Raw genomic sequence first — 24525 nt, 5'->3', positions numbered from 1 at the left:
CAACTGCGTTTTTACGCCAATGGGTTTTGTAACCAAGGAGCTTCCTGATCTTCATTGTGCATGAAGTGAAGAACTTTGCAACTAACAGCTTTCTTCAAGTTGCTGGAATTAGTCACGTACTAGGATCCGTGCATCATTGGTTAGTCACTACAAGATCAAGTCCAATTAGGTATTGGAGTGAAGATTCAACTATAGGTTGATAATTTGGAATAAGCTAAGGGTAGTTGGTAAGATTCCTTTTACTTGTAATCGCTTGAGTATTGATTAGTGGATTCTTAGGAGTGGTGACCTTAAAATCATCCGGTGGGATTTTTGCCTTGGTGATTTTCCCCATTCATAAACAAATCACCGAGTTAAATTTAATCTTCGCTACATTTAGTTTAGTTGGTGAATTGTTTGTGCTACCACGTCATTGCATGTAATTAACTCGGGTAATTAATTAACTCGGGTAATTAATTAATTTGCAAGGAGTCAATACATTTTTACCCTATCACACTGAATTTAAAATAATAATAATAATAATAATAATAATAATTTAATGCACATATTCTGAACTATTACAAATTTCCCTTAAGATCATTCTATTTTGAACTGTTGCAAATTTTCCTAAATATTTCAAACTTTTTCCGGCTTTTTATGTCTTCTACATAATTCTAAATTTGTTTGTATTCAAAAAATTGGAATTTTCTATGGGTTTCATATAATTCCAATTTACTAAATATTCGTAATTCTTTTTTAATAAAAAAATGAGAAATTTTTTTTTTTTTTTTGAAAACCGAAACCAAATAAATTTCATTAATGTAGAATACTAGAATCCAAATACAAAGCATCTACTACTGGTGGAGGATCCTCTTCCATCCATACAAATTCATTATCAGATAATCTAGCAAATCTTGCCAATGCATGAGCAACACTATTGGCACTACGCCTAACATCATTAACTTAAATGGATCTAAAACCTACAGCCAAGCACCAAATATCTTCATAAATAAACCCAAGCCGGGAGAAGTTTGGTTGAGCTTGTGATATTGTCTTCATCACCTTTGCATTATCACCTTCCAAATTCACCTCCCTAAAACCAGCACCTATAGCAAATTCAAGAGCTTTGTGGCAAGCCAGCACCTCCACCTCTTCACTATCCCTCACAGCGCCACCCTTGGCAAAAACAGCAACCATCACTTCACCATTCCCATTACAAACCACAGCCCCATAACTCGAAGCAGCTCCATTGTCAAAGTACGCTCCATCAAAGTTCTGCTTAAAGAAATTTCCTTGCGGAGGCTACCATGCCTGACTTGCTGGGACTGAAGCTGACACGGGCACACTCAAATGGTCCTACACTTTATTAAACTCTTTCAAATAATCCAAAGCACGCTAGTAAGACCGTGATGGATGTTGGAATGCACCCCCATGCAAAACTATGTTCTGCTGAAGCCAAATTTGCAAACAGATAACCCAAAATAAATCCAAATCCTCCAATTACAACCTCAGCATGAGACCAACTACCAGTTGCCCAAAATCCTCTTGCTTGGTACCAAATTTTTGAAACCCAATTGCACTACCAGCCCAAACGCCCTGTGCTACCCCACACTCCCAAAGCACATGCAGTACCGTTTCAGTGGCTCTATGACAAAAATAGCAACGTGAATCCTCCATCACCCTCTTGCAAACCAAGTTATCCTATGTAGGCAAAATATTATGACATGCTCTCCAGGAAAAAATTCTAACCTTGTTTGGAACCTTTGCCTTCCAAATCCGTGACCACAAGGAATTATTTGTTCTTTGCACCAAAGCCTCCCCACGATTACTCTCTGCCATCTTCAATTGCTTAGCCACATGGTACCCGGACTTCACATTATATCTACCATTCTTTGTAAAGGACCAAGCCAAGACATCTTGCACAACTTGCCTGCTCAAGGGAACTTGAAGGATAGCGTCAGCATCAAACTGATGGAACAAGGCATAAATTCGATCTCTATACCATTGGTGGTTCTGCTAATCAATCAAATCTAAAACCCTCCACTCCCAAATTTCCTCCTCAAGTTGGAAAAGAATTCTTTTTGTTGGCTGATTAGGTAACCAACAATCCTTCAAAACATGGATGGAAGCACCATTACCCACTCTCCAATAACACCCTTTCCTCAATACCGGTTGAGCAGCTAACAAACTCTTCCAAACATAGGAGCTGTTTTAACAATCCTTCGCCTCAAGAAACTCACACTGTGGAAAATATTTTGCCTTAAAGCAGCTATACAAAAGAGAGTTTTTGTCCTACAACAGTCGCCATCCTTGCTTAGTTAGCATAGCTAGATTAAAAGATCTAATATCTCTGAAGCCCATCCCACCCTCTTTCTTTGATTGCGTCAAAAAACTCCAACTCTTCCAGTGTATTTTCCTCTCCTCACCTATTTGGCCCCACCAAAATCTGGCACACATAGCATCCAATTCATCACATAATTTTCGAGGCAATTGAAACACCCCCATTGTATAAGTGGGAATAGATTGAGCCACTACTTTTATTAAAAACCTCTTTTCTGGCCCTAGAAAGCAACTTCCCCTTCCAACCTTGCAACTTTTTCCAAACCCTTTCCTTAATGAAAGCAAAAGTATCATATTTCCTTCTTCCAATCAAAGTAGGTAGCCCCAAATAAGAATCAAACTTTTCTACCTCCTTCACCTTCATTTTGTCAACAATCCATGCTTTCTGCTCCACAGTCACATTCTACTAAAATAGGCAAAAGACTTCTCAAGATTAATGCATTGGCCAGAAGCATCAGCAGATAGCTATAGAGTATCTGAGACAACCTACACTTCATCTTTATTAGCCTGACAAAAAATCAAAGAGTCATCAGCAAAAAGCAGATTAGTTATAAAAGGAGCATTCCAATAGACTACCACTCCATGCAATCTCCCATCTAATTTTGCCTTAGCAAGAAGCGAGGTAAAACCTTTTGCACAAATCATAAACAAATAAGGGGACAATGGATCTCCTTGACGATGGCCTCTAGAAGGCATGACATTCCATAAGCTTTTCCATTAATCCAAACTAAAAAGGAAGGTGTAGAAACACACTTCATAGGCCTTATTCCACCCTGTCATAGGCCATACTCACATCCAATTTAAGAGCTAATGCCCCCTTTTTACCATTTTTTCTAATATGCATGGCATGCAAAGTCTCATAGGCTACAAGCACATTATCAGTAATAAGGCGGCCTAGTACAAATGCACTTTGAGAAGGAGAAATAATCTGTGGCAAGATCAGCTTTAACCTGTTCACCAAAACTTTTGAAATAATTTTAAATATCACATTACAGAGGCTAATCGGTCTGAAATCTGCCATTTTTTCAGGTTTCTTTACTTTAGGAATCAACACTATATGAGTATAATTAATATCAGGCTCCTTATTACCAGAATGTAAAAAATCTAACACAGCATTAGTCACCTCATTACCCATAATATGCCAAAATTTTTGATAAAAAAGTGCATTCATACCATTGGGTCCAGGAGCCTTTGTTAGTCCCATTTGAAACAACGCTGCTTTAACTTCTCCACTGCTATACGGCCTAGAAAGCACCTCTAGCATATCAACTATGATTCTATGATTAATTGTGTTGAGACATTCTTCCATTCTGTCACAAGTGTCTGCTGTAAAGATATTCATGAGACGCCACCTCTACCACTTCCTCAACTTCCTCCACCCAAACCCCATTAGCATTCTTGATTCCCTCAATATAATTCCAAAGCCTCATACAATTCATCGCCTTCTTTGGAAGGCTTTGGAATGAAAAAATGTGGTCTTCTTATCTCCATGTTTTAGCCATGACACTTGGGATCTCTGGCCTCAAAATATCTCTTGCTTCAGCAATAGATCATCAGCTTACTTTCAATCATCACCTCCATTTTTTTTTTTTTGAAGCCTTTTAATCTCCTCTATTTCGGGTTTGGTCTTAGAAAAACCTCATGCATGCAATTCAACCCCACAAGCTTGGATTTGGTCCCCTACACCCCTCAAACCCGGACTGCCACAACCACCTTTTATCCATGCTTCAGTCACGACTTCCTCATAATTTGCCCATAGAAACCAGTTCTCTTCAAACTTGAAACCACTAGCCCCCCTTCCTCTAACCCGCTTATCATTTATAGTTTTCAAAAGGATAGGAAGGTGATCAAAAGCATGGCTGAACAAATGGGAGACCAAACTTGCAAGAAATTTTTCAATCCACACCCTATTGGTTGTAGCTCTATCCGGCCTTTGTTTTGTATGAGCTGAACTTGGCCTCCTATTTTTCCATGTAAATTTATGCCCAATGAACCCCAAATCAGCCAGCTCACATTCCTCCAAGGCAACCCGAAAATCCTCCATTTGGGTATAATAAGGTGCATGGATGCTTTGCTTCTTAGATGCATGAAGTATGGCATTGAAATCACCCATACAACACCAAGGACCCTCAATGAAAGACCGTAAATGAGATAAAAGAGCCCATGACTTCCGCTTTTCTTTTGCCTCTAGCCACCCATAGAATCCTGTGAGGTATCACACAAAACCATCATCTTGCACTACCTTTGCTAAAATATGGTTATGAGTAAAGTTAATAACAACTAATATCATCTCCTCCTTCCAAAGTAATGCCAACCCACCACTCGGATTTGGCTTTTTTACTATCAATTTATTTTTAAAAGGTAAATCACCACAATGCTTCTCAAACCCACTTCTATCCAACCTTGTTTCCATCACGAAGCATACATCGAGAGCTTGTTCCCTCACTAATTTGTGAAGGCTTTGAACTGTCCAAAGGTTCCCAAGCCTTTGGCAATTCCAACTTGAAAGCCTCATTACTCTTGAATCTTCATTCATAATTGAATCGTCACATACCTTCCCTCTTTTTCCTTTACTATTTTCATCCTCTACCTCCCCAACAGTAAACACATCCAACATGTTTCTTTTACCCAAGATGGACTTAGCTCCTTCTTTTATTATTCCCATAGGCCCAACATCCATACGGACAAGCCTGGTCCATGTATTTTTTTTCTTTTTATTATTGCTTAGCCCAACCCCTTCTTCATTACAGTGCACGTGCTGTTGGTGAATAGCTGGCGCCAAATCAGTCCCTCATCTAGACTTGAATTCTGAACACCTAAATCAACAAAACATGATACTCTGCCTTCCTTATCCACTCCCCCAAGCCCATGATTCTCGGCCCCATCTCCGTGACCTGCTAAATCAGCTCCCGCCAATCCGGTTACACCTTCCCCAACTTCCATAACCGTTTTGTTAGGTTTACTCTCTTTGTCGCTGCCATTTTCATCTACCTCCGCTGTACTCTGTGATTCACTTGGTCCTTTCATTATTCCTTTATCTCCATCACCGCTATCTTCCTTCACAAACCCCTGTTTCTATGGTGATCGTGTCCTTCCACCCGTTGCCTTCAGCCAATCCCCATAGCCACATTCCACGACAATCCCAGTTTTCGTTTTTCTAAAATACTTAGCACAGTAACATAGATCACGCCCTAGGAGTCCACAATAATGGCAAAAGACAAGCAACCATTCATACTTAAAATTTACCCAGTGTTTCTTTCCATCCGACCCTGCCAAGAAAGCCCCTCGACATATTTCTTTTTCTAAAGGAAAAGCTAACTTGACCCTCATAAAGAAATTTTGGCTATCATTGTTGTGCCGCTTCTCCACTTCCAAAACCTTGCCCAATCTGTTCCCCACCTCCTCTGCTACCTGAGAAGATCTCATATCAAAAGGAGCCCCCTAGATTTGTACCTATAGAGAAACTGAGTCAAACTTGACATTCGTCGCCGTCATCCCCGCTTTCCATCTAGTTAGCAACAATGCTTGATTATCAAAACACCAGAGACCTCCTGTATATACTCTATCCAACTCAAATTCGGATTGAAACTTAAACTGAAACAAGTTGGGCCCCACTTCAATGACTTGCACTCCATCTTCCAAACCCCACGCCTTTTTGAGTGAAACCAAAGCTACTCTTTTATTAGAAGATTTGCAGGTTAAAATTTTTCTAATAAGACTCAAAGCATAGCTCTCTAATTCCTCTCTTTGACCTTCATCAGAAATAATAATAGTCTCTTCTTCCTCCAAAGTTAATGTCATCTTCTCTAAAATCTTTGAGACATCGTCTGCCATGATTGAGGAATCCGCAAAATAAAAGGAAAAAAGAAAGCAACCCAGTAGGAAGCACTAAGGGAGAGAGCTCATTAGTAAATGAGAGAGATAACTCCTACAAAACGATGAAAGCTATAGCTATAAAGGTAAAAGAATTTTTTTAATATTTAAACTTAATCTCTTAAATACAAAACCATATATAGTTTCATATTTTCAGGTAATTTACACCAACTTATTTTGAGATTTCACAAAATGATAATACACACATATTTGTTAAAACATGAATCCTATATATTAAGAATCGATTTTACTATTATTATTATTTTTTGGTATCATGTATCACATCATAGCGTATATCATAAAATACAAAAATACTTAATAAAATTTATATAAAAAATATAAATATACATATATAAAAGGTACATTCATTATAAATTCAAAACATATTAGGAAAAATGCCTAGAGACCCTTTGAACTTTGAGGTAGTGGGTACTACACCCCCTAAACTTTTATTTTGGTCAATTTACTCATTAAATTACACAAGCCTCTACCAAATAGAGCCATCTATTAGTTTGCCAGTTAAGTGACTAACGAAACTTAACGGACGTGCATTTTATTTAAACCTAAAAACAAAACATCCACCATGTTCTGATATAGAGATAGGTTGCTGCATTGCCTGACTTTATGATTCTGTCACCGTTCATATTTTCTGCCACCTATCGTTGTCTATAAATTTATAGCCATAATTTCCATCCATGGGTAAGAGGAAAGAGAATACGTGAGATTGAAAGAGAAACCCAAATTGGAGAAATGTATGGATTAATTTTTAAGAGAGAGAGAATTTGAGATGTGGAGATTAGATTTGGGATTAGTTATAAGGCTAGAGATTAAGAGTTTTGGATATGGAGGCACAATTTGGCTAGAGAGAGAAAACGGCGAGAGAAAGAAATCACTAGAGAAGTGAGATGGTTTGGTCTTAGAAGCTACTGCTGACAATGGTGGTAGCGGTCTTGAGTTGACCATGGGGTCTGATTTGTGGGTTTGGAGAGCGAAGTTGCAAAGAGAAGCTTTGGTTTAAGCTTTGAAACCATGTTGGTATCGTCGTCCATGGGTTCCTTGCCAATATCATCATTCGTTGGTTTGCCAACCGTATCGCCAATCATGGGTCTGCTGCCAGTATTGTTTTTTTTTTCTCTCTCTCCCTCTTAGTCGGGTTGGATAATTTGATTTGTTTAAATGAAATGCATGTGAGTTCCATTAGTCACTTAATTGACATTCTAACAGATGGTTCTTTTTGGCAGGTGTGTGTAGTTCAAGGAGCAAATTAGCCAGAATAAAAGTTTAGGGGGTATAATGGTCACTGCCTCAAAGATTAAAGGGTCTCTTGGCATTTTTCCCAAACATATTTAACTAACACTAATTTAATCATCACTTATGTAATACTATTTAACAAGGCTTACTAAATAGACCAAATTAAAATATGTTCATAATATACACATTCAAAAAATTTAAAATTCAAAAGTGTTATTTCATTACATATAAATAATTTATTTCTCAATCATGTTTTTCATCTTGACCAATCAACTTCATCTAAATCAATTTTATCATCACATTCATCATCTTGGAAAATGATTTTTTCATAATTTACTATCTCTTCTTGTCCTTATATTTTAATACTTTTATTTATTCTTTTGTTTAGCACTCTAAATTCTTAAACTTATAACAATAATAGCAAAAATATATATAATAATTATATAATTATTTAAGGACATATTTTAGCTACAAAATTGGTTATAACCTAAGATTACAACCTTACTTAATATTTTTTTATTGAAGGTGAATTTTGACAAATCCACCATTGGATTACATTTTCTTCTTATATCTTCCATGCTTGCAAAATTTCTAGAAAATTAAAGATCAGTAGCTTTGTTATTAATAAATTGTTTTAATTGCAAGTTTTTATAGTTTAAAATTATGCATAAAATATAAGCTTATAGTCTCATAGTAAATAATATCTTATTGGCACAAAATTTGATATTTGTATTAAAAATGTTAAGAACATGCAATCCAACAGTTAGGTTTTCAAAATATGTAGTTGTAAGGACTCAATTTGGTACTCAACCCCAAACGGAAAAGAATCTAGGCCCAAAGAGCCCAATACAATGAATTTATAGAGAATAGGCTAGAAAACTAGGCTTTAATAAATTAGATAGTAATTACAGCGAGCCTAGATGATAAGAAAACAAGAATAAACTGGTTTTGCCCAAAAAAATCATCATCGGCATAGTCCAAGGAGACCAGTTCTTTTATATATATATATATATATATATATATATATATCTTATGAATTTGGCTATAAGTCCAGTTCTTATTGCTATAGTGTTTTTTCTCTTAAATCTCCCATCTATTTCATTGAACATTTCCCAGCATCGGTCAGAGTATGTCTTCAGGGTTTCCCCCTCTCACATAGTCATAGACAATAAGGAGTCTAGAGGTCGAGGAACTCCGCTGCAAGTGACGAAATGAGAACCAAAGGCTCTTGTAAGCTCCTTAAAGGAGGCAATAGATCCTTCCTCCAAACCATTAAACCATCTCATCGCCACGGGACCCAAACTAGATGGGAACACTTTGCACATCAAGGCTTCATTTTTGGAGTGAACAGTCATCATCTAGTTGAAGTGGCTCACATGCTTCACAGGGTCTGTCCGGCCATTGTAGATAGTAAACATTGGCTGAGTAAACCGCCGACGAAACTTCTCCCTCTCAATCCTTCGAGTAAAAGGTGACTTAAAAATTTGATTCAGGGCCCTGCTCATAGCATCGTTGCCCAAGCCCCTGTGAGACGGACTTTTCCTTCTTCGCCTATAGTGGCGTGCCTCGTCACACGAAAAAGACTCACTGGAGGGAGTCCTTAACCTAGGCCTGTAGCTGTTGACACTATTACCGCCAGAAGAATGGTCAAAACTAGAGGGAGTCCCCCTACATCACTCGCGGCGTAACCTCCTACGCAATAGGTTAATCTCCAGTTGCATGCTTCTAGTATTTTTTTCATGGGAGATATGACTTCCACTACGAGACTGGCTCCTACTAGTGTGTGTGGTGTGCACACTAACCTCTCAATCCCTTCTCCACTCAAGATTGATGAAGTGAGCCTGACGTTGAGACCCAATGGACTCCTCCCGATTTAGCCATGTACCCGCCATAACTGTATGCTAATCTCACCAAAGCTTAAGTCTTTCCCACAGACAGCGCCAATTGTAAGGACTCAATTTGGTACTTAAACCCAAACGGAAAAGGATCTAGGCCCAAAGATCCCAATATAATGAATTTGTAGAGAGTGGGCTAGAAAACTAGGCTTTAATAAATTAGATAGTAATATCTTCGTATGTTATTTACATTCCAAGAACGTGGTACAACTTTTTCATCTAGATCTTCTAGGAAATATGCTTCTATACCAGCTATTAAGGTGATACGGTATCGCCCTTCCCAATTGAACCCTAACTTCCCTCATGCTGGGTTCTTTATAGTACCCAAAACCTTCCGCAATACAAAGTTTTCAGGAGCTAATGGTATTAACTTCACATTTGAGTCGTACCCCTACTTATGATTTTGCAAATAATACGCCAACTGAACCATGGCATTTTCTCTTCGCTCTTCAACCAAATCCAAGCTCTTTTCTAATAACCCATCATTGATGTCCGGAGTAAACAAGCTTGTTCTCAGCGTTAGGAATCCAATTTCTAGAGGAATTACAACCTCAGCCCCATAAGTCAAAGAGAAAGGAGTTTTTCCAGTGGACCTATGAGGGGTAGTACAATATGTCCAAAAAGCATGCGTTAGCTCTTCCACCCACCTGCCCTTGGCATCATCCAATGGCGCTAGAAGGAGGGCACGGTTTGAGGAAGTCTTTAACTAGAAAGCCTATCAAAAATGTGCATCAACTCATGGACCGTGTTGACAAGTATAAACAGGTCAAGGAGAACCAATAGCTGGGTAAAGGCAAGGCTAAGGTGGTCCTTCAAGATAGGAGGGACTTTAGGTCGAACAAGTACAATAACAATCGTCCTTGACGGGATTTTTTTTAGGCAATCTGGGGCTGCTACTGCTCAAGTGGTTAACACAGTATTTCGAGAACCAGTGCATCAAATCTTAGAAAAAATTAAGAACAAACCATATTTTCAATGGCCAAATAAGATGGGAAGGGACCCCACGAGGCACGAGCAAAGCCTTCATTGCCAATACCACCAAGAACGAGGGCATACTACAGAGGATTGCAGAACTTTGTGGAATCACCTAGAGCAATTGGTACGAAGTAGTAAGTTAAAGCAATTTTTATATCACCCCAATGGGCAAGTAGGCCAGGCAGGGTTAAGGTCTCAAAGAAATGCTTCTCCAAAGCCACCTCTAGGTACAATCAGTGTTATTCTTGCCGCTCCTAGAAGGACCTACTCCCACCCCTCTAGGGTACTGTCCATAGCTTAGCCACTCATAGAGGACTCCTCCCTTGCGCCAAAGAGGAGTAAGATAAAGGTCCAACTAGCATTGAGTTTCTCTGATGAAGATAAGGTTGGAACCGTGCAGCCACACGATGATACCCTAGTGATCACTCTTAGAATAGGGGACTATGATGTGAAGAGGGTGTTGGTAGATTAGGGTAGTGGAGTAGAAATCATGTATCCTGATTTGTACAAGGGGCTAAAGTTGAAACTCGAGGATTTGGCATATTATGATTCACCTTTGGTAGGCTTCGATGGAAAAATTGTTGTCCCAATGGGACAGATTAGACTACCGGTCCAAATAGGTTCAAAGATGGTCGAGATGGACTTCATTGTTGTGGATGCTTACTCCCCTTACATCGCCATTGTGGCGAGACCTTGGCTTCATGCCATGAGGGCCATTTCTACCACTCTGCATCTCAAGGTGAAGTACCCATCAAGGGACAGGGAGGAGGAAGTGATTAGAAGCCAGTCTATGGCTAGGCGGTGCTTGGTGGCTGCAATTAGGCATCAGACTGGGATGGAGTCCTCGGCCTCTGCTAGAGAGGGCTTATAGTAATCAAAAATTACGGTTTTATCTGTGGATGAGCCAACGGAAATGGCAAAGTGTGAGAAGTTAGAAAAAATTGTTATAGATAATAATACTGAAAGGTTTTTTATGGTCGAAGCTCAGCTGCCTCCCTGAGAGAAAGAGGAGTTGATAGTTTTTCTTAGGAAGAATATTGAAGTATTTGCATGGAGCACTTACGATGCTCCTGGGGTGGATCCAAATTTCATTTTCCATCATTTAAATGTCAATCCAACCATCATCCCCAAAAAGCAACTACCTTGGCGCTCATCTATAGAGCATTCTGAGGCTGTTAAGGAAGAGGTGATCAAGCTCAAGCAAGCTGGGGCTATTAAGGAAGTGTTCTACCTTAAATGGTTGGCTAACACGGAAATGGTGAAGAAGAAAAATAGGAAATTGTGAGTATGTATAGATTTCACGGATTTGAACAAAGGTTGCCCTAAGGACCCTTTTCCCATGCCTCGGATAGATCAGTTGGTGGATGCTACTGTAGGCCATCCTCGGATGAGTTTTTTAGATAACTTCCAAGGATATCATCAGATGCCCTTAGCTTTGGATGATCAAGAGAAAATAGATTTTGTCACTCCTACTGGAAATTACCACTACAAGGTGATGCCCTTTGGTTTAAAAAATGCAAGATCCACCTATCAAGGGATGATGACCACTAGGAAAAAATATTGAAATTTGTATAGATGATATGGTGGTGAAGAGTAAGCTAGAATCCGAGCACGTTAATGACCTCGGAGATATCCTTGGAATATTGAGGAAACACAACATCTGCCTTAATGCTTCTGAGTGCTCTTTTGGGGTTGGTTCAGGAAAGTTTTTGGGATACATGGTCGCTCATCGTGGAATTGAAGTCAATCTTGACCAGATTAAAGCAATCAACAGTTTGTAACCTCCTCAGAACCCTAAAGAAGTCCAGAGATTAACAGGGATGACTGTCGCGTTGAACCGATTTATCTCTCGGTCAATAGACAGATATAGACCTTTCTTCCAATTGCTAAATAAGTGGAAAGGGTTCGAATAGACCGAGGAATGTGTCCTGGCCTTCCAGCAGTTAAAGGAATACTTTTCTCGACCACCCATCATGTTTAGGCCTAAGGAGGATGAGGTTTTGTTTGCTTACATTGCAGTGGCTCCCCATGTAGTTAGCTTGGTACTGATACGGGTTGATGGCGGGGTGCAGAGGCCAGTCTATTATGTGAGCAAATCCTTACATGAAGTGGAGGTTTGATACCTACCATTGGAAAAGGCCATATTGGCGGTGGTGCATACTACGTGTAAACTCCCTATTACTTCTAGGCCCATACAATGGTGGTATTGACTCAACTTTCTCTTCAAACTCTACTTCGGAGAGCTGATTACACAGGAAGGATTACCAACTGGGGTACAATTCTAGGGGCTTTCAATATCAAGTATATGCCTCGCACCTCTATTAAGGGTTAAGTCATTGCGAATCTAGTGGTCAAGTTTGCCGAACCTCCCTGTGAAGAAGATAAAGAAAAGCAGAACATGGATGGAAAATCAGTTGTAATGGTCTCCTCATAAGAGCCTCTATCTTGGAGGGTGTATGTTGATGGTGTTGCTAATCAAAGAGATTCCGGGGTGGGGTTAGTCATGGTGTCTCTTGAAGGGATTGTTATTGAGAAATCCTTAAGGTTGGGCTTCTCGGCCACAAACAACAAGGCGGAATATGAAACTTTGTTAGTACGGATGACTATGGTTCAGAAAATGGGAGGAAGGGTGGTAGAGCTATTTTCAGATTCCAAGTTGGTTGTTGGACAGGTAGGGGGAGAATTGGAAGCTAGGGATCTGAGAATGCAAGAATATTTGAGTCAAGTCAAACACTTACAATCAGGGTTCAAATCTTTCAACTTACAGCAAATCCCTAGAAGCAGAAATACTCATGCTGACTCTCTAGCCACGCTCGTAACCTCCTCAACCCAAGGTTTACCTCGAGTCATCCTAGTTGAAGATTTGTATAAACCTGCCGAGGTTAAGAAAGAGGAGGTGCGGGTTCATCAGAGTGGGACCTAGTTAGATGGATCCTATCATTATGTCCCATAAGGACGACATTCTACCCAAGAAGAAAGGAAAGGCTGATAAAGTGCGAAAAAAGCTCCTCGTTTTTTATTGTCGAAGGATCAAAAATTGTACAAGCGCTCTTTTTCAAGGCTGTATTTGTTATATGTCCATCCCGAGGCAACAGAACCCCTTCTAGAAGAATTATAAGAAGGGATTTGTGAAAGTCATACGGGGGCAAATCACTGTCCCACATGACTCTCACTCAAGGATATTGGTGGTTGAGTATGCAAAAGGGAGCACAAGAATTTGTGAAGAAGTGTGACCAAGGCCAAATATTTGCCCCAAACATCCATCAGCATAAGGGCGTCCTTAATCCTCTCTCTAGTCCCTGGCCTTTTACTCAATGGGGTTTGGACATTGTAGGACCTTTCCCTAAAGCAGTAGGAAACAAGAAATAGCTTTTGGTTGGCACTGATTACTTAACCAAATGGGTTAAAGTTGAGCCCCTAGAAAACATTAGAGATGTGGATGCTAAGAGATTTGTTTGGAAAAATATTTTCACTTAGTTTGAGATTCCTCACACCCTCATCTCGAACAATGGGCTTCAGTTTGATAACAAGGCTTTTAGGAGGTATTGTTGTGAAATGGGTATTAGAAACAAATATTCAACTCTGGCTTATCCCTAGGGAAATGGACAAGCCGAGGCTGTGAACAAAGTCATAGTTAATGGGCTTAAAAAGAGGTTAGATGATGCTAAAAGCAGGTGGGTGGAAGAGCTACCACATGTTCTTTGGACATATCGCACTACCCCTAGTAGGTCCACAGGGGAAACTCCTTTCTCTTTGACTTATGGGGCTGAAGTTGTAATTCCTCTAGAAACTGGATTCCCAACACTAAGAGCAAGCTTGTTTACTCCAAACAATAATGACGGGTTATTAGAAAAGAGTTTGGATTTGGTTGAAGAGCGAATAGAAAATGTCATGGTTCAGTTGGCGTATTATCAGCAGAAGCTTAAGCAGGAGTACGACTCAAATGTGAAGTTAAGAACATTAGCTCCCAAAGACTTGGTATTGCGGAAGGTTTTGAGTATTGCAAAGAATCCAACATGGGGAAAGTTAGGGCCCAATTGGAAGGGTCATACCATATCACCTCGATAGCTGGTATAAGAGCATATTTCCCGGAAGATTTAGATGAAAAAGTTGTACCACATTCCTGGAATGTAAATAACTTGCGAAAGTATTACTATCTAATTTATTAAAGCCTAATTTTCTAGGTCACTCTCTACAAATTCATTGTATTTAGCTCTTTAAGTCTAGATCCTTTATTGTTTGGGTTTGAGTACCAAATTGAGTCATTATAGTAGTAATGTTAAATTTTTTATAAAAAAAAATTATAATTTTAGACTACAATCAATTTTGTAACTAAATTTTATCCATTATTTAACTAATTGTTCACGTAAAGGAAAATTGCAAATGGAAGGTGGAGGCGATTCTTGGGAGAAAAATAAAATGGGGCCAGCGGCCCAGGCCCATTATTTCATTAATATAGCTGAAGGTTCCAGGGCCAGTTGGTCGTACAGGTAGGAGCCCAAAATCAGACTCGGATTATTTCCTAGGGCTCAGTCCAGTTCGAATCACTGTCTCTTTCTCTCTCTCTCTCTCTCTCTCTCTCACACACACACACACACACACACACATTGCATACAGATATTCTCCCTCTCTCTCTCTCTCTCTCTCTCTCACACACACACATTGCATACAGATATTCTCCCTCTCTCTCTCTCTCTCTCTCTGAGCGACCATGCTTTCTGGGGACATACCTCCTAGTCAGACTATATACATTAAGAATCTGAACGAAAAGGTCAAGAAAGAAGGTAACCCTTTAAACTCTCTTTCGCTTCTTCTGCTAAACCCTTTGTTTGGTTCCCGAGAAACCTATATAAGAGGTAATTGTTACAATAACGTAATGTAAAAATGTAACATTTAACTTAACTAAACCGAATTTTAGTTTCTAATAGGTTTTTTGAGTGGAGCTGTGCAACTTCAGTTTAGTGTATTTAATTTTCCTGCACTTTCTAGGGAAGCAAACAGAGGATTAGTTGCTTCATTAGTAGAAATTAATTATGATTTGATTTATAAATGAAGTTAAACTTATAGAATATTTTGATGGTGGAGACGTAAATATCTATGTGAGAGTGATCATGGGGGACTAGGGAGTACTTGAGTCGTTGAATTACTGTGAATCTTTTGGTGAGGAATACTATGGCAATATTCATATCTAAGGGCAAACGTAGGCACAATATCCTAGGCACGGTACATTAGCTTTTATCGTTTTTGAGGACAATTAAATTTGATGCAGCCATGTGTTTGAATTTAATTGGAAACCTAATGTACTGCATTTGAGGTACTGTAACTAAGTTCTGTACCATATCTATTTCAAGATTACTATTTTCTTTATTGTTGAGTTATGCGCTCACCCTATGGGTCCTGAGACCATGACCTCACCATCCACCATGCTCTTGCCAGGGGAGGAGTTTCCATTTGAGTTAGAGCTCATTGGCATATCTAATTCAAGGTCGCTGTTCTTTTTTCTTTTTTCTTTTTAATAAGCCCTTATTTGAATATTCATGACTTGTGAAAATTTGTATGGTTAGTAAGAAGAATTTAAGGGAAGAAGAAATTTGGTTTGCATTAATGCAAATGTATGAGAAAACAAGAAAAATAATAATCATTGAAGATTAAGATAAGTTAAAATGAACCCCCCAAATAATATTGCATTTGACATGTAGTGGAAAATCAGTGACTACTGTCCATTTCATTAATGGTGTATGTGATTAGTTAGAATAAAAAATTGTGTGAAGTAGCTGGTGCTAGTGGATTTATGGGCAGATATACTTCATGCTTAGAACCACGTAGAATTTGATGGTTTGATTTGGCTATTGGACTAAGGGCAATGTTGAAATAGGTGAACCGTTAGTTTTTTTTTTTTTTTTTTGATAGGTAATATAGGAATTATTCTTGATGAAAATGGAAAAAGAAACATACAATGTGTTCATGAGAATGAACACAACAAAGCAAAAAACAGAACACCACAGAAAAACAATCAAGAGACTAAACTAAGAGAAGAAAAAAACTGAACAATAGAAGAACATTTTGTAAAACTCCAACACCGAGACCAATTAAAGACTTCTCTGGCACAGGCCTATTAACTCAACCAAAGACTTCTCAGAATCTTCAAAGGACCGAAGATTACACTCCATCCATACAGTCCACATCAAACATCCTGGAATTAAATTCCAAATATCTGAATCATGTTTCCCAAGCCAATAATTCCAACAAAATAATAATTCCGCCACAGAGCTAGGCAACACCCACTGAATACCGAAAGCCTGAAGCATAAAAACCCTTATAGAATTCGCCACATGACAGTGAATAAGGAGATGATCCACAGATTCCCCACTACACTGGCACACACAACACCAATTTGCCAAAGGGTGAGCTCTAAGCATGGGATTATCCAATGTAAGAATGCAATCATAAGATGCCGTCCATTGAAAAAAAGCCTTGCTTTCCAAATGCTCTTCCAAGGGAAGATAGAGTTGGGAGTCGTCCTTAACTCATTGTAAAAGGAACGGATATTAAACTTACCATTTCCATTAAGACACCAACACAAAGAATCGCTGCTGACTCCATGTGGAAGATGAGCTTGAATAAAGTCAAGAAGAGAAAAAGAAGCAGCAAGCTCCTCGTCTTCGAAATCCCTATAAAATCTCAGGTTCCAAAATCTAAAATCATCCCCCTCTTGATGACTCACAACATCAGAAATACAGGCTTCCTTATCCGCTAAAATCACATATAACTCAAGTTAGAGGATTTTAAGGGAATCAACCCCAACCCATCTATCATGCTAGAAACGAATCCGAGTACCATCACCCACAACAAAGGAAAAATGATTAGAGAAGCTTTCCCACCCTTCATTAATACTTTGCCACAAACCACATCCATGAGTTCTCCTACAAATTTTAGTACTCCAACCCCCTTGAGCCTCCCCATATTTAGTGGATATAGCCCTCCGCCAAAGATGAGTAACTTCATGCCCGTATCTTCACAACCACTTCCCTAATAAAGCTTGATTAAAGGACACCACATTTCTCATCCCCAAACCTCCCATTTTAATAGGTGAGCAAACCTTATCCCACGCCACCAAAGGGTATTTGGAGCTCCCTTCAAACGATCCCCATAAAAAGTTTCTTTGGATTCTTTCCAGCCTAGCAACCACAGCTACAGGAATAGTAAATAACAATAAAAAATAAGTAGGAAGGCTAGAAAGAGTGCTCTTCAATAAAGTGAGCCTACCACCCTTGGATAAATAAAGGCGTTTCCATCCTGATAATTTCTTCTCCATCTTCTCCAAATATGGGATTCCAAATAGAAGTTGTCTTGAACGATGTACCAAGTGGCATCCCTAAGTATTTCATAGGCAAGCTGCCCACCTTGCAACTAAGGATATTAGCCAAAGCATCCAGATTATTCACCTCCCCAATAGGGACAATCTCACTTTTCCCTGTATTAACCTTCAAACCTATAAAAGCTTGAAAACACGATAAGGCCAACCTTATAGACTACAACTAATCCTTAGAAGCATCATAAAATAAAATAGTGTCATCCGCAAACAACAAATGAGAAATGCACACACCAATAGAGTTCACTGGTCCCACATGAAAACCATAAATCAGACCACATTTCTCAGTTTTTCTCAGAATCCTACTTTAGACCTCCATAATTGAAAGGAAGAGGAGAGGGGATAAATGATCACCTTGTCCCAAACCTCAAGAGCTTCCAAAGAAATCTTCAGGGGAACCATTCACTAGAACTGAAAACCGAACTAAAGTCACACAAGCCTTTGTCCACCCACTCCATTTTACCCCAAAACCCATCCTATCCAAAAGATAGAACAAAGCATCCCAATTAACATGATTGTAGGCTTTTTCAATGTCAAGCACTCAAGCTTGCAAACCACACCTGGTACACGACTCTTCAACTTGCTATCTAGACATTCATTGGCAATGAGCACTGAATCCAAAATTTGCCTCCCACCAACAAAGAAATTTTGAGACTCAGAGATGAAATTGTCCAATTCCACCCTCAATCTATTAGCCAAAACCTTAGATAAAAGTTTATACACACTGCTCTCCAAACTAATGGGCCTAAAATCTTTAATATTAAGAGCATTACTCTTCTTTGGAATTAAAGAAAGAACAGAGGCATTCATAGACCTTTCAAACACAGAATAATGATGATGAAAATGTTCAAAAAAAGCCATGACATCCTTTTCCACAACACCAACATTTATGGAATAAAGCCATAGTGAAACCATCCAGTGAACCGTGAATATTAGGTTTTATGATTTGAAATTGGAATATGCTTGATTCTTTTCCTTTTTGGGAGAGGGGGGGGGGTGTTTGAACGGAAAATATGAGGAAGGGCTCAATTATTAGAGAGGTGTTAATGTAACTAATTGTGACAAAAATAAAATAGATTAGAGTCCCGTGTGGTCTTTCCGTCATTACTTCTTTAACGTTTGGATTAAGATATTGACTTTAGGCCAACTAGCACTTCCCTCCCTAGTGGATGGGCATGTCTAGAGCTCAAATTTCCTCAGTAGCTTTACATAGCAAACAACATTAACAACAAAAAATTCTTAGTCCCAAAACTACTTTACATAGCAAACAATATTAACAACAACAAAGCCCATAGTCCCAAAACTTTAGGGTTGGATATGGATCCTCAATAGACTAATTAGGGCCAATCACATGTATTGTTATCCATCTTTGTATCATATCTAAAATCGCACTCTCTATTATTACTTCGTTAATTATTATGTCCTAAAAATACAAGAAAAAAAAATGCATTAAGATATCTAAAAAACTCAACTTTGCATTTATGGTCCCTTCTTCACTGGTAAATTTTTTTTTAATAGAAGCATTTTAAGAGAATATATATATATATATTTGCTGCTTGGCTTCAACTGGATTATTACCGATGTAATCATAAGTAGCCAATTTTTTCTAGAATTTTAGACCAAGCCTCTGATAAACTTTTGTAGTCAATCCTATTTCCAATAGGAGTAGTTGACAATTGAATGTAATTTTTCCCAATTATTTTCATATCCGTGATGTAATAGAGTACTATATGTTTCAACTTTCAAGTAGGAAAAGATCTTGATAGAGATAAAAGAAAACTAATTAAATTAAAGTTTTTTCTTTGGCCCAATTATCTATTAAATTTTATTATTTTATGAGTTTTATGGATCTATTTGACAAAGGCCAACAAATATTTGAGAGGCAATAGTGGTGGTGGGGGTAATAAGAGCAATGGGAGATTGATGAAGACATGGAAGACTAATTCATTGTTACTTCACAAATTTGTCTGTTTCAAAATTTATCTTATGGGGCACACACATGTCACATGACCAATTGAAGTAAGATTCCTCTGGTTTTAAAAGGACAAGAAATTAGAAGTTTAGGGTTCAAACAATTTTAATTTGGGTTTTTATTTTATTATTTATGGGTAATTTTATATTCAAGAGCAAAACTCTACTTTCTGCGACCCCTATGAATTATGGCTCGTTTGGAATTTTGCAGAGTTTAGAATTTATAGGAGATTTTAAGCTAGGAAGCATGGATATGGCAAAAGGGGTTGCATGTCCATGTGCCTTGGAACATGCACACACCTTGGAAATGACTGCATACATGTCAACTTTAATTTCTGAAAACAACCACAAGTACTCATAAACAAATTTCCTAAATCTGTCCTATTTTAGAGATGGTTGGGGAAAAAGGGGGGGGGGGGGGGGGGCAAATGAGAGAGCTGGAGGGTGGTAGCTGAGGGAGGGGGGAGTGTTGATGGTGGCAGAGCAAAGTGGGGGAGGGGGAGGGTGTTGGTCAGGAGAGGTAGAAAGGGGGCACTGGCTTAGTTTTGAAAAATGGTTACTTTTCCCAAAATGTAAATCATTTTCCACCTTTTTGGTGTAATTTCTGTCGACGATGAAAACTTTTATTGTTAACTAGTAATTTTTGATTATACAGAACGTAAGAAAAATTGGAAAACAGTTTACATAAAAACAAATGGAGACTTAGTGATTACATTTTCATTATACAATCTTCATATTGTATTAATTCAACTTTTACTCCTTTTACAGAATTGAAGAGATCCCTTTATGCCTTATTCTCACAATATGGAAGGATTTTGGATGTTGTTGCCTTGAAGACGCCCAAGCTTCGGGGTCAAGCATGGGTTGTGTTTACTGAAATAACAGCTGCCAGTAATGCAGTGCGGCAAATGCAGAACTTTCCATTTTATGATAAGCCTATGGTGGGTCTCAAGAAGCTAATTGGTACTTTGTTGCATATAGCGTGCACATGCTTGTGTATGCTCTGTTTATTTGGTTTAAAATTTCAATTTTTAGAACCAGGTCCAACTTTCTTCTCTATATCATATTGTTACATTAGATCTTGGATTCTGTTTGCACACAGGGTTGTTTGTGGTCCCATATGTTTTTGCACTCCCTCTTCTCTGGTTTTACAGATCTTTGGTTCTGTACTGATTGCATCTCTTATAAGCTTAAGAGAAGTAAGTTTGCCCATATGTGAAGTTCTCATGTAATCATTTTACTGCTGGTGGAATAAAATAATGCATCAAGGATTCAAGATAAAGTGTTCCTGTTCACCCTTTTCCCAAATTGCTTTGGTTTGTGTCAAGTTTTGACATGCTATCATATAAAATGAATTTGTCTAGCTTTTTATGCTTTTGAAATATTTTCTGGAAAATATACATCTGAATGCTAAAAGGCATTTGAACCTTCATAATGCATATTTAATCATTGTAATTTTAGAGTTTAGTTGTGGTGTACCCATGCTACATGCCTCTATATCTTCATAAAATTTGTTACTTTTCCAAAAAAATAATAATAACTATCATAATACATATTTAGGCACCTACCTCATATGCAGAAGTATAGAACGCTTTTACCCAATGGAACTGTTGTAACTATGAGATTAACATCTTATTTCTACCTTTGAGCCAGCTGTAAACTGTCTTAACTCTGTTGAAATGTGTTTAATCTGCCAATTGAAACTTATAGAGACCCCATGTGACCACGTATGTATTTTGAACTACAATACTGTGACTTGTTGGATTTGATTTATTTTTTTCTTTAATATTAACAAGCTAACTGGTGGTAACTTTGTACCTTGAAATTGGTCGAATATTTTGTCCAATACAATGGAGTATCTTTTTTCTTCCTATTCAATGAAGAAAATTGAATGGTTTCTTGTAGACATATTCATAGCAGCTCCAAATGATAGCTTTGATTTAAGTTCTACAATGAGTTGATCTGTTGTATTTTATCCTTTCTTTAAAATAGAACTGCTTTTCTCATTTATTTAGATTTTTACTATGTAATGTAAATTTGAATTTGTGCATAATTAATTTGGTGCAGCGAATTCAATACGCAAAAACGAAGTCAGATTGTATTGCTAAAGAAGATGGAAGCTATGACAAGAAAAAGAAGCAAGAAGAAAAAGGTGAACTAAATTCATTTGGCATTTTCATAGTGCAAATCTTCTTTACAGTTAGTATCTATGTCCTGTATAACTTTGAGGTTTTTGATAGCATATGCTATGTTGTAAATATTTATATTCATTTGAGATGCCTGAATCATTACAAGTTTAAATATATATAACCAGGCTGGTTAAAACAAATGAATGATGGGATTACTTTTTAAGAATGTCGAGAATGATTTTTGTAGTGGGAGATGAGGGGGTATAAGAAAGCAGAAATTTGATAATGTCACCACAACAAAAACTACAATACCAATTGTTTTCGAAGTATAAAGTTTAAACTAAATGAGAGCCTCTCCTCCCCTAAATCCCTAAATTAGGAGTGCAGAGGGAGGTTACTGTTCAATCCTATATAGGTGCACGAGCGGTATTTGCCTCCAAAAATATATAATAATAATAATAATACTTGAATATTATTTGTATGTTATTATTATTAAAAGGAAAAAAAAAAAGTCAGATCATAATACCACACATATATAATACCAATTATTTTTGAAGTATAAAGCTTAAACTAAATGGAAGCCTCACCTCCCCTAAATCCCTAAATTAGGAGTGCAGAGGGAGGTTACTGTTCAGTCCTATATGGGTGCATGTGCGGTATTTGCCTCCAAAAATGTATAATAATAATAATAATAATAATAATACTTGACTATTATCTGTACGTTATTGTTATTTTTAAAAAATTAAAAATTAAAAAGTCGGATTGTAATACCACACATACATTTTATTTTCCTGATTGAATCCAGTCCCAATTCTATGTTATCTATATGTTCATCTGTGTTGTGTGTACAATTTTCTTACCTAAACTTGCATGTCCAGCTGAAAGAAAGCGGCGTGCTGAAGAAACGCAGCAATCTACCATGCCCAATGCAAGTGCTCAAAATGGGGGCTCATCGGTAAGTTTTCTATTGTTTGCATTGTCTTGTATTACATACATGTGTTCTCCCTCTCTCTGTGGATTGACAGGCAATCAAATATCATAGTTTTCTTACATGGATGTGGGACAGTTTTATTTGTTACAATGGTTCTGCGATCATCTTTTAAGGTTGGATCGTTAACCTAAAGATTTTAGGAGTGGAATGGTGGATCAGAGATCCCATAACAAAACTTTTACATATCTCTCACCTACTATTCAGGCACCATTTTCCCTTTCTTCTTTCCAGAAAAGAGTTTGAAAATAGCGTCCAATATGATTGTATCAATTTGGATTAAACAGTGCCTTTGTGTTGTATGCAGGCTTCATTCCGCCACGGAAACTCAAGTGCACAAGAAGCAGTGGCTCCAAACAATATACTCTTCATAGAGAATTTGCCTCATGAAGCCACTAGCATGATGTTGGAGATGCTTTTCCAACAGTATCCAGGATTTAGGGAAGTCCGAATGATTGAAGCGAAGCCAGGTATCGCCTTTGTAGAATTTGAAGACGACCAGCAGTCCTCCATGGCAATGCAGACCCTTCAGGGCTTCAAAATCACTCCTCAGAACCCCATGACCATCACTTTTGCCAAGAAGTAGAGCAATATTTCTCTCACAGCAAGTGTTGTTTATTAATATTGCCTTCGTGTGGGTGATATGTAGTTGTTGAAGAGTCTTATGCATACTTCAGTCATGTTAGGTCTTCAAGAAACCAAATGCAGATACTGAATTTTGTTAGTTCTGATTTAGATGAAAGTAAGAAAATGTCAGATGCAATGAGAAAATGAAACTAAAATGTAGAATATGTATGATACTGATGGCGTAACCTTTGTGTTATCTATTTTTGCTTTGATGAGCTTAATTGGTCCAGTGCAATTTTTTACCTCATGCCACTTATTATATCAGGTCAGGCTAGGCTTGGACGCTTGGTAGACTTCGTACCCTGTGCTTCAAACACTGGTTTTATTCCCTAGAACCATTACAGGTCTATAACTCTATATTTCCAGGTTTGTGTTAGCTAACTTCCACATTCTCCTTGTGTTGTCATACATTTCAATATTAATTTGTTTCAAATCTAGTTTGGATGTCACGAGGTGAGCGATTCAACCATTTGATTGGAATGTTTATTGTTTCCTGCTTAACTTCTGGTTTATTTTTTGAAAATCACTTTCGTTCTATGCTTGGATACCCAGACACAATTGACAATACACGCTTAAGGGTGTTTAAGGGTGTTTTTGTTTGGAGGTGAAATAGAATGGATGACAAACTTTGGAAAGAAAATTGGAAGAAAAACTTTTTTAAGTGTGTTTGGTTGGGTGGGGAGAAAGGAAAATAAATAGTGGGGTTCAGGTGTTTTCTCTCTTGGCCCACCAAAAAGTTTTCTTTTCAAAATGAAGAAAAAACTGAAGAGAGAAATTGTGCATCATTTTTGGACAAAAATGCCCATGTGTAATAAATTCATCCAGGTTGCTGCCTCTTTTTTTTCCTTTTCTTTTTTTTCCACTAGACGTTCACTTTTCTGCTTCTTTTTTTTTTTTTCTTTTAATCTATTGGGCAGGTGTTGCCTGCCTCTTCTTATTCTTATTCTTCTTTCTTTTTTCCTTTTTTTTCTTTTCATTTACTGGGCAGGCTTGTCCAGTATTTTTTTTTTTTTTTTTTTAGATGTGATTTTTTTTATGGACATGATTTTTATTTTTTAATAAATTTAGGTGATTGATTTTTTTTGGTTGTTTATCACTTTTTTGTTTTAATTGGGCATCATTTTT

At 37.9% G+C, this 24525-nt stretch overlaps 2 protein-coding genes across 3 annotated transcripts; both read left to right on the top strand.

The window, feature by feature from the left end:
* Positions 1 to 10803: 10803 nt before the first annotated feature.
* Positions 10804 to 12054, top strand: LOC142606200 (uncharacterized). The gene is made up of 3 exons (XM_075777587.1): positions 10804 to 11183; positions 11370 to 11594; positions 12015 to 12054. The coding sequence occupies exons 1-3, from the start codon at positions 10804 to 10806 to the stop codon at positions 12052 to 12054; spliced, it is 645 nt and encodes a 214-aa protein (XP_075633702.1).
* Positions 12055 to 14801: 2747 nt separating this feature from the next.
* On the top strand, positions 14802 to 23621 carry LOC142608066 (U2 small nuclear ribonucleoprotein B'' 2-like). Of its 2 annotated transcripts, XM_075779774.1 has the most exons (6): positions 14911 to 14953; positions 15017 to 15097; positions 20425 to 20597; positions 21724 to 21808; positions 22664 to 22740; positions 23081 to 23621. In XM_075779774.1, the coding sequence occupies exons 2-6, from the start codon at positions 15025 to 15027 to the stop codon at positions 23357 to 23359; spliced, it is 687 nt and encodes a 228-aa protein (XP_075635889.1). In that variant the 5' UTR covers positions 14911 to 14953; positions 15017 to 15024; the 3' UTR covers positions 23360 to 23621. The 2 variants fall into 2 exon arrangements, with proteins under 2 accessions (XP_075635888.1, XP_075635889.1); XM_075779773.1 differs by having other exon boundaries at positions 14802 to 15097.
* The last annotated feature ends 904 nt before the right edge of the window (positions 23622 to 24525 follow it).

Source organism: Castanea sativa, chromosome 8 (genome assembly GCF_040712315.1).
Source record: "Castanea sativa cultivar Marrone di Chiusa Pesio chromosome 8, ASM4071231v1".
NCBI classification, from domain to species: domain Eukaryota; kingdom Viridiplantae; phylum Streptophyta; class Magnoliopsida; order Fagales; family Fagaceae; genus Castanea; species Castanea sativa.
This window is presented reverse-complemented; position numbering and strand designations above follow the sequence as displayed.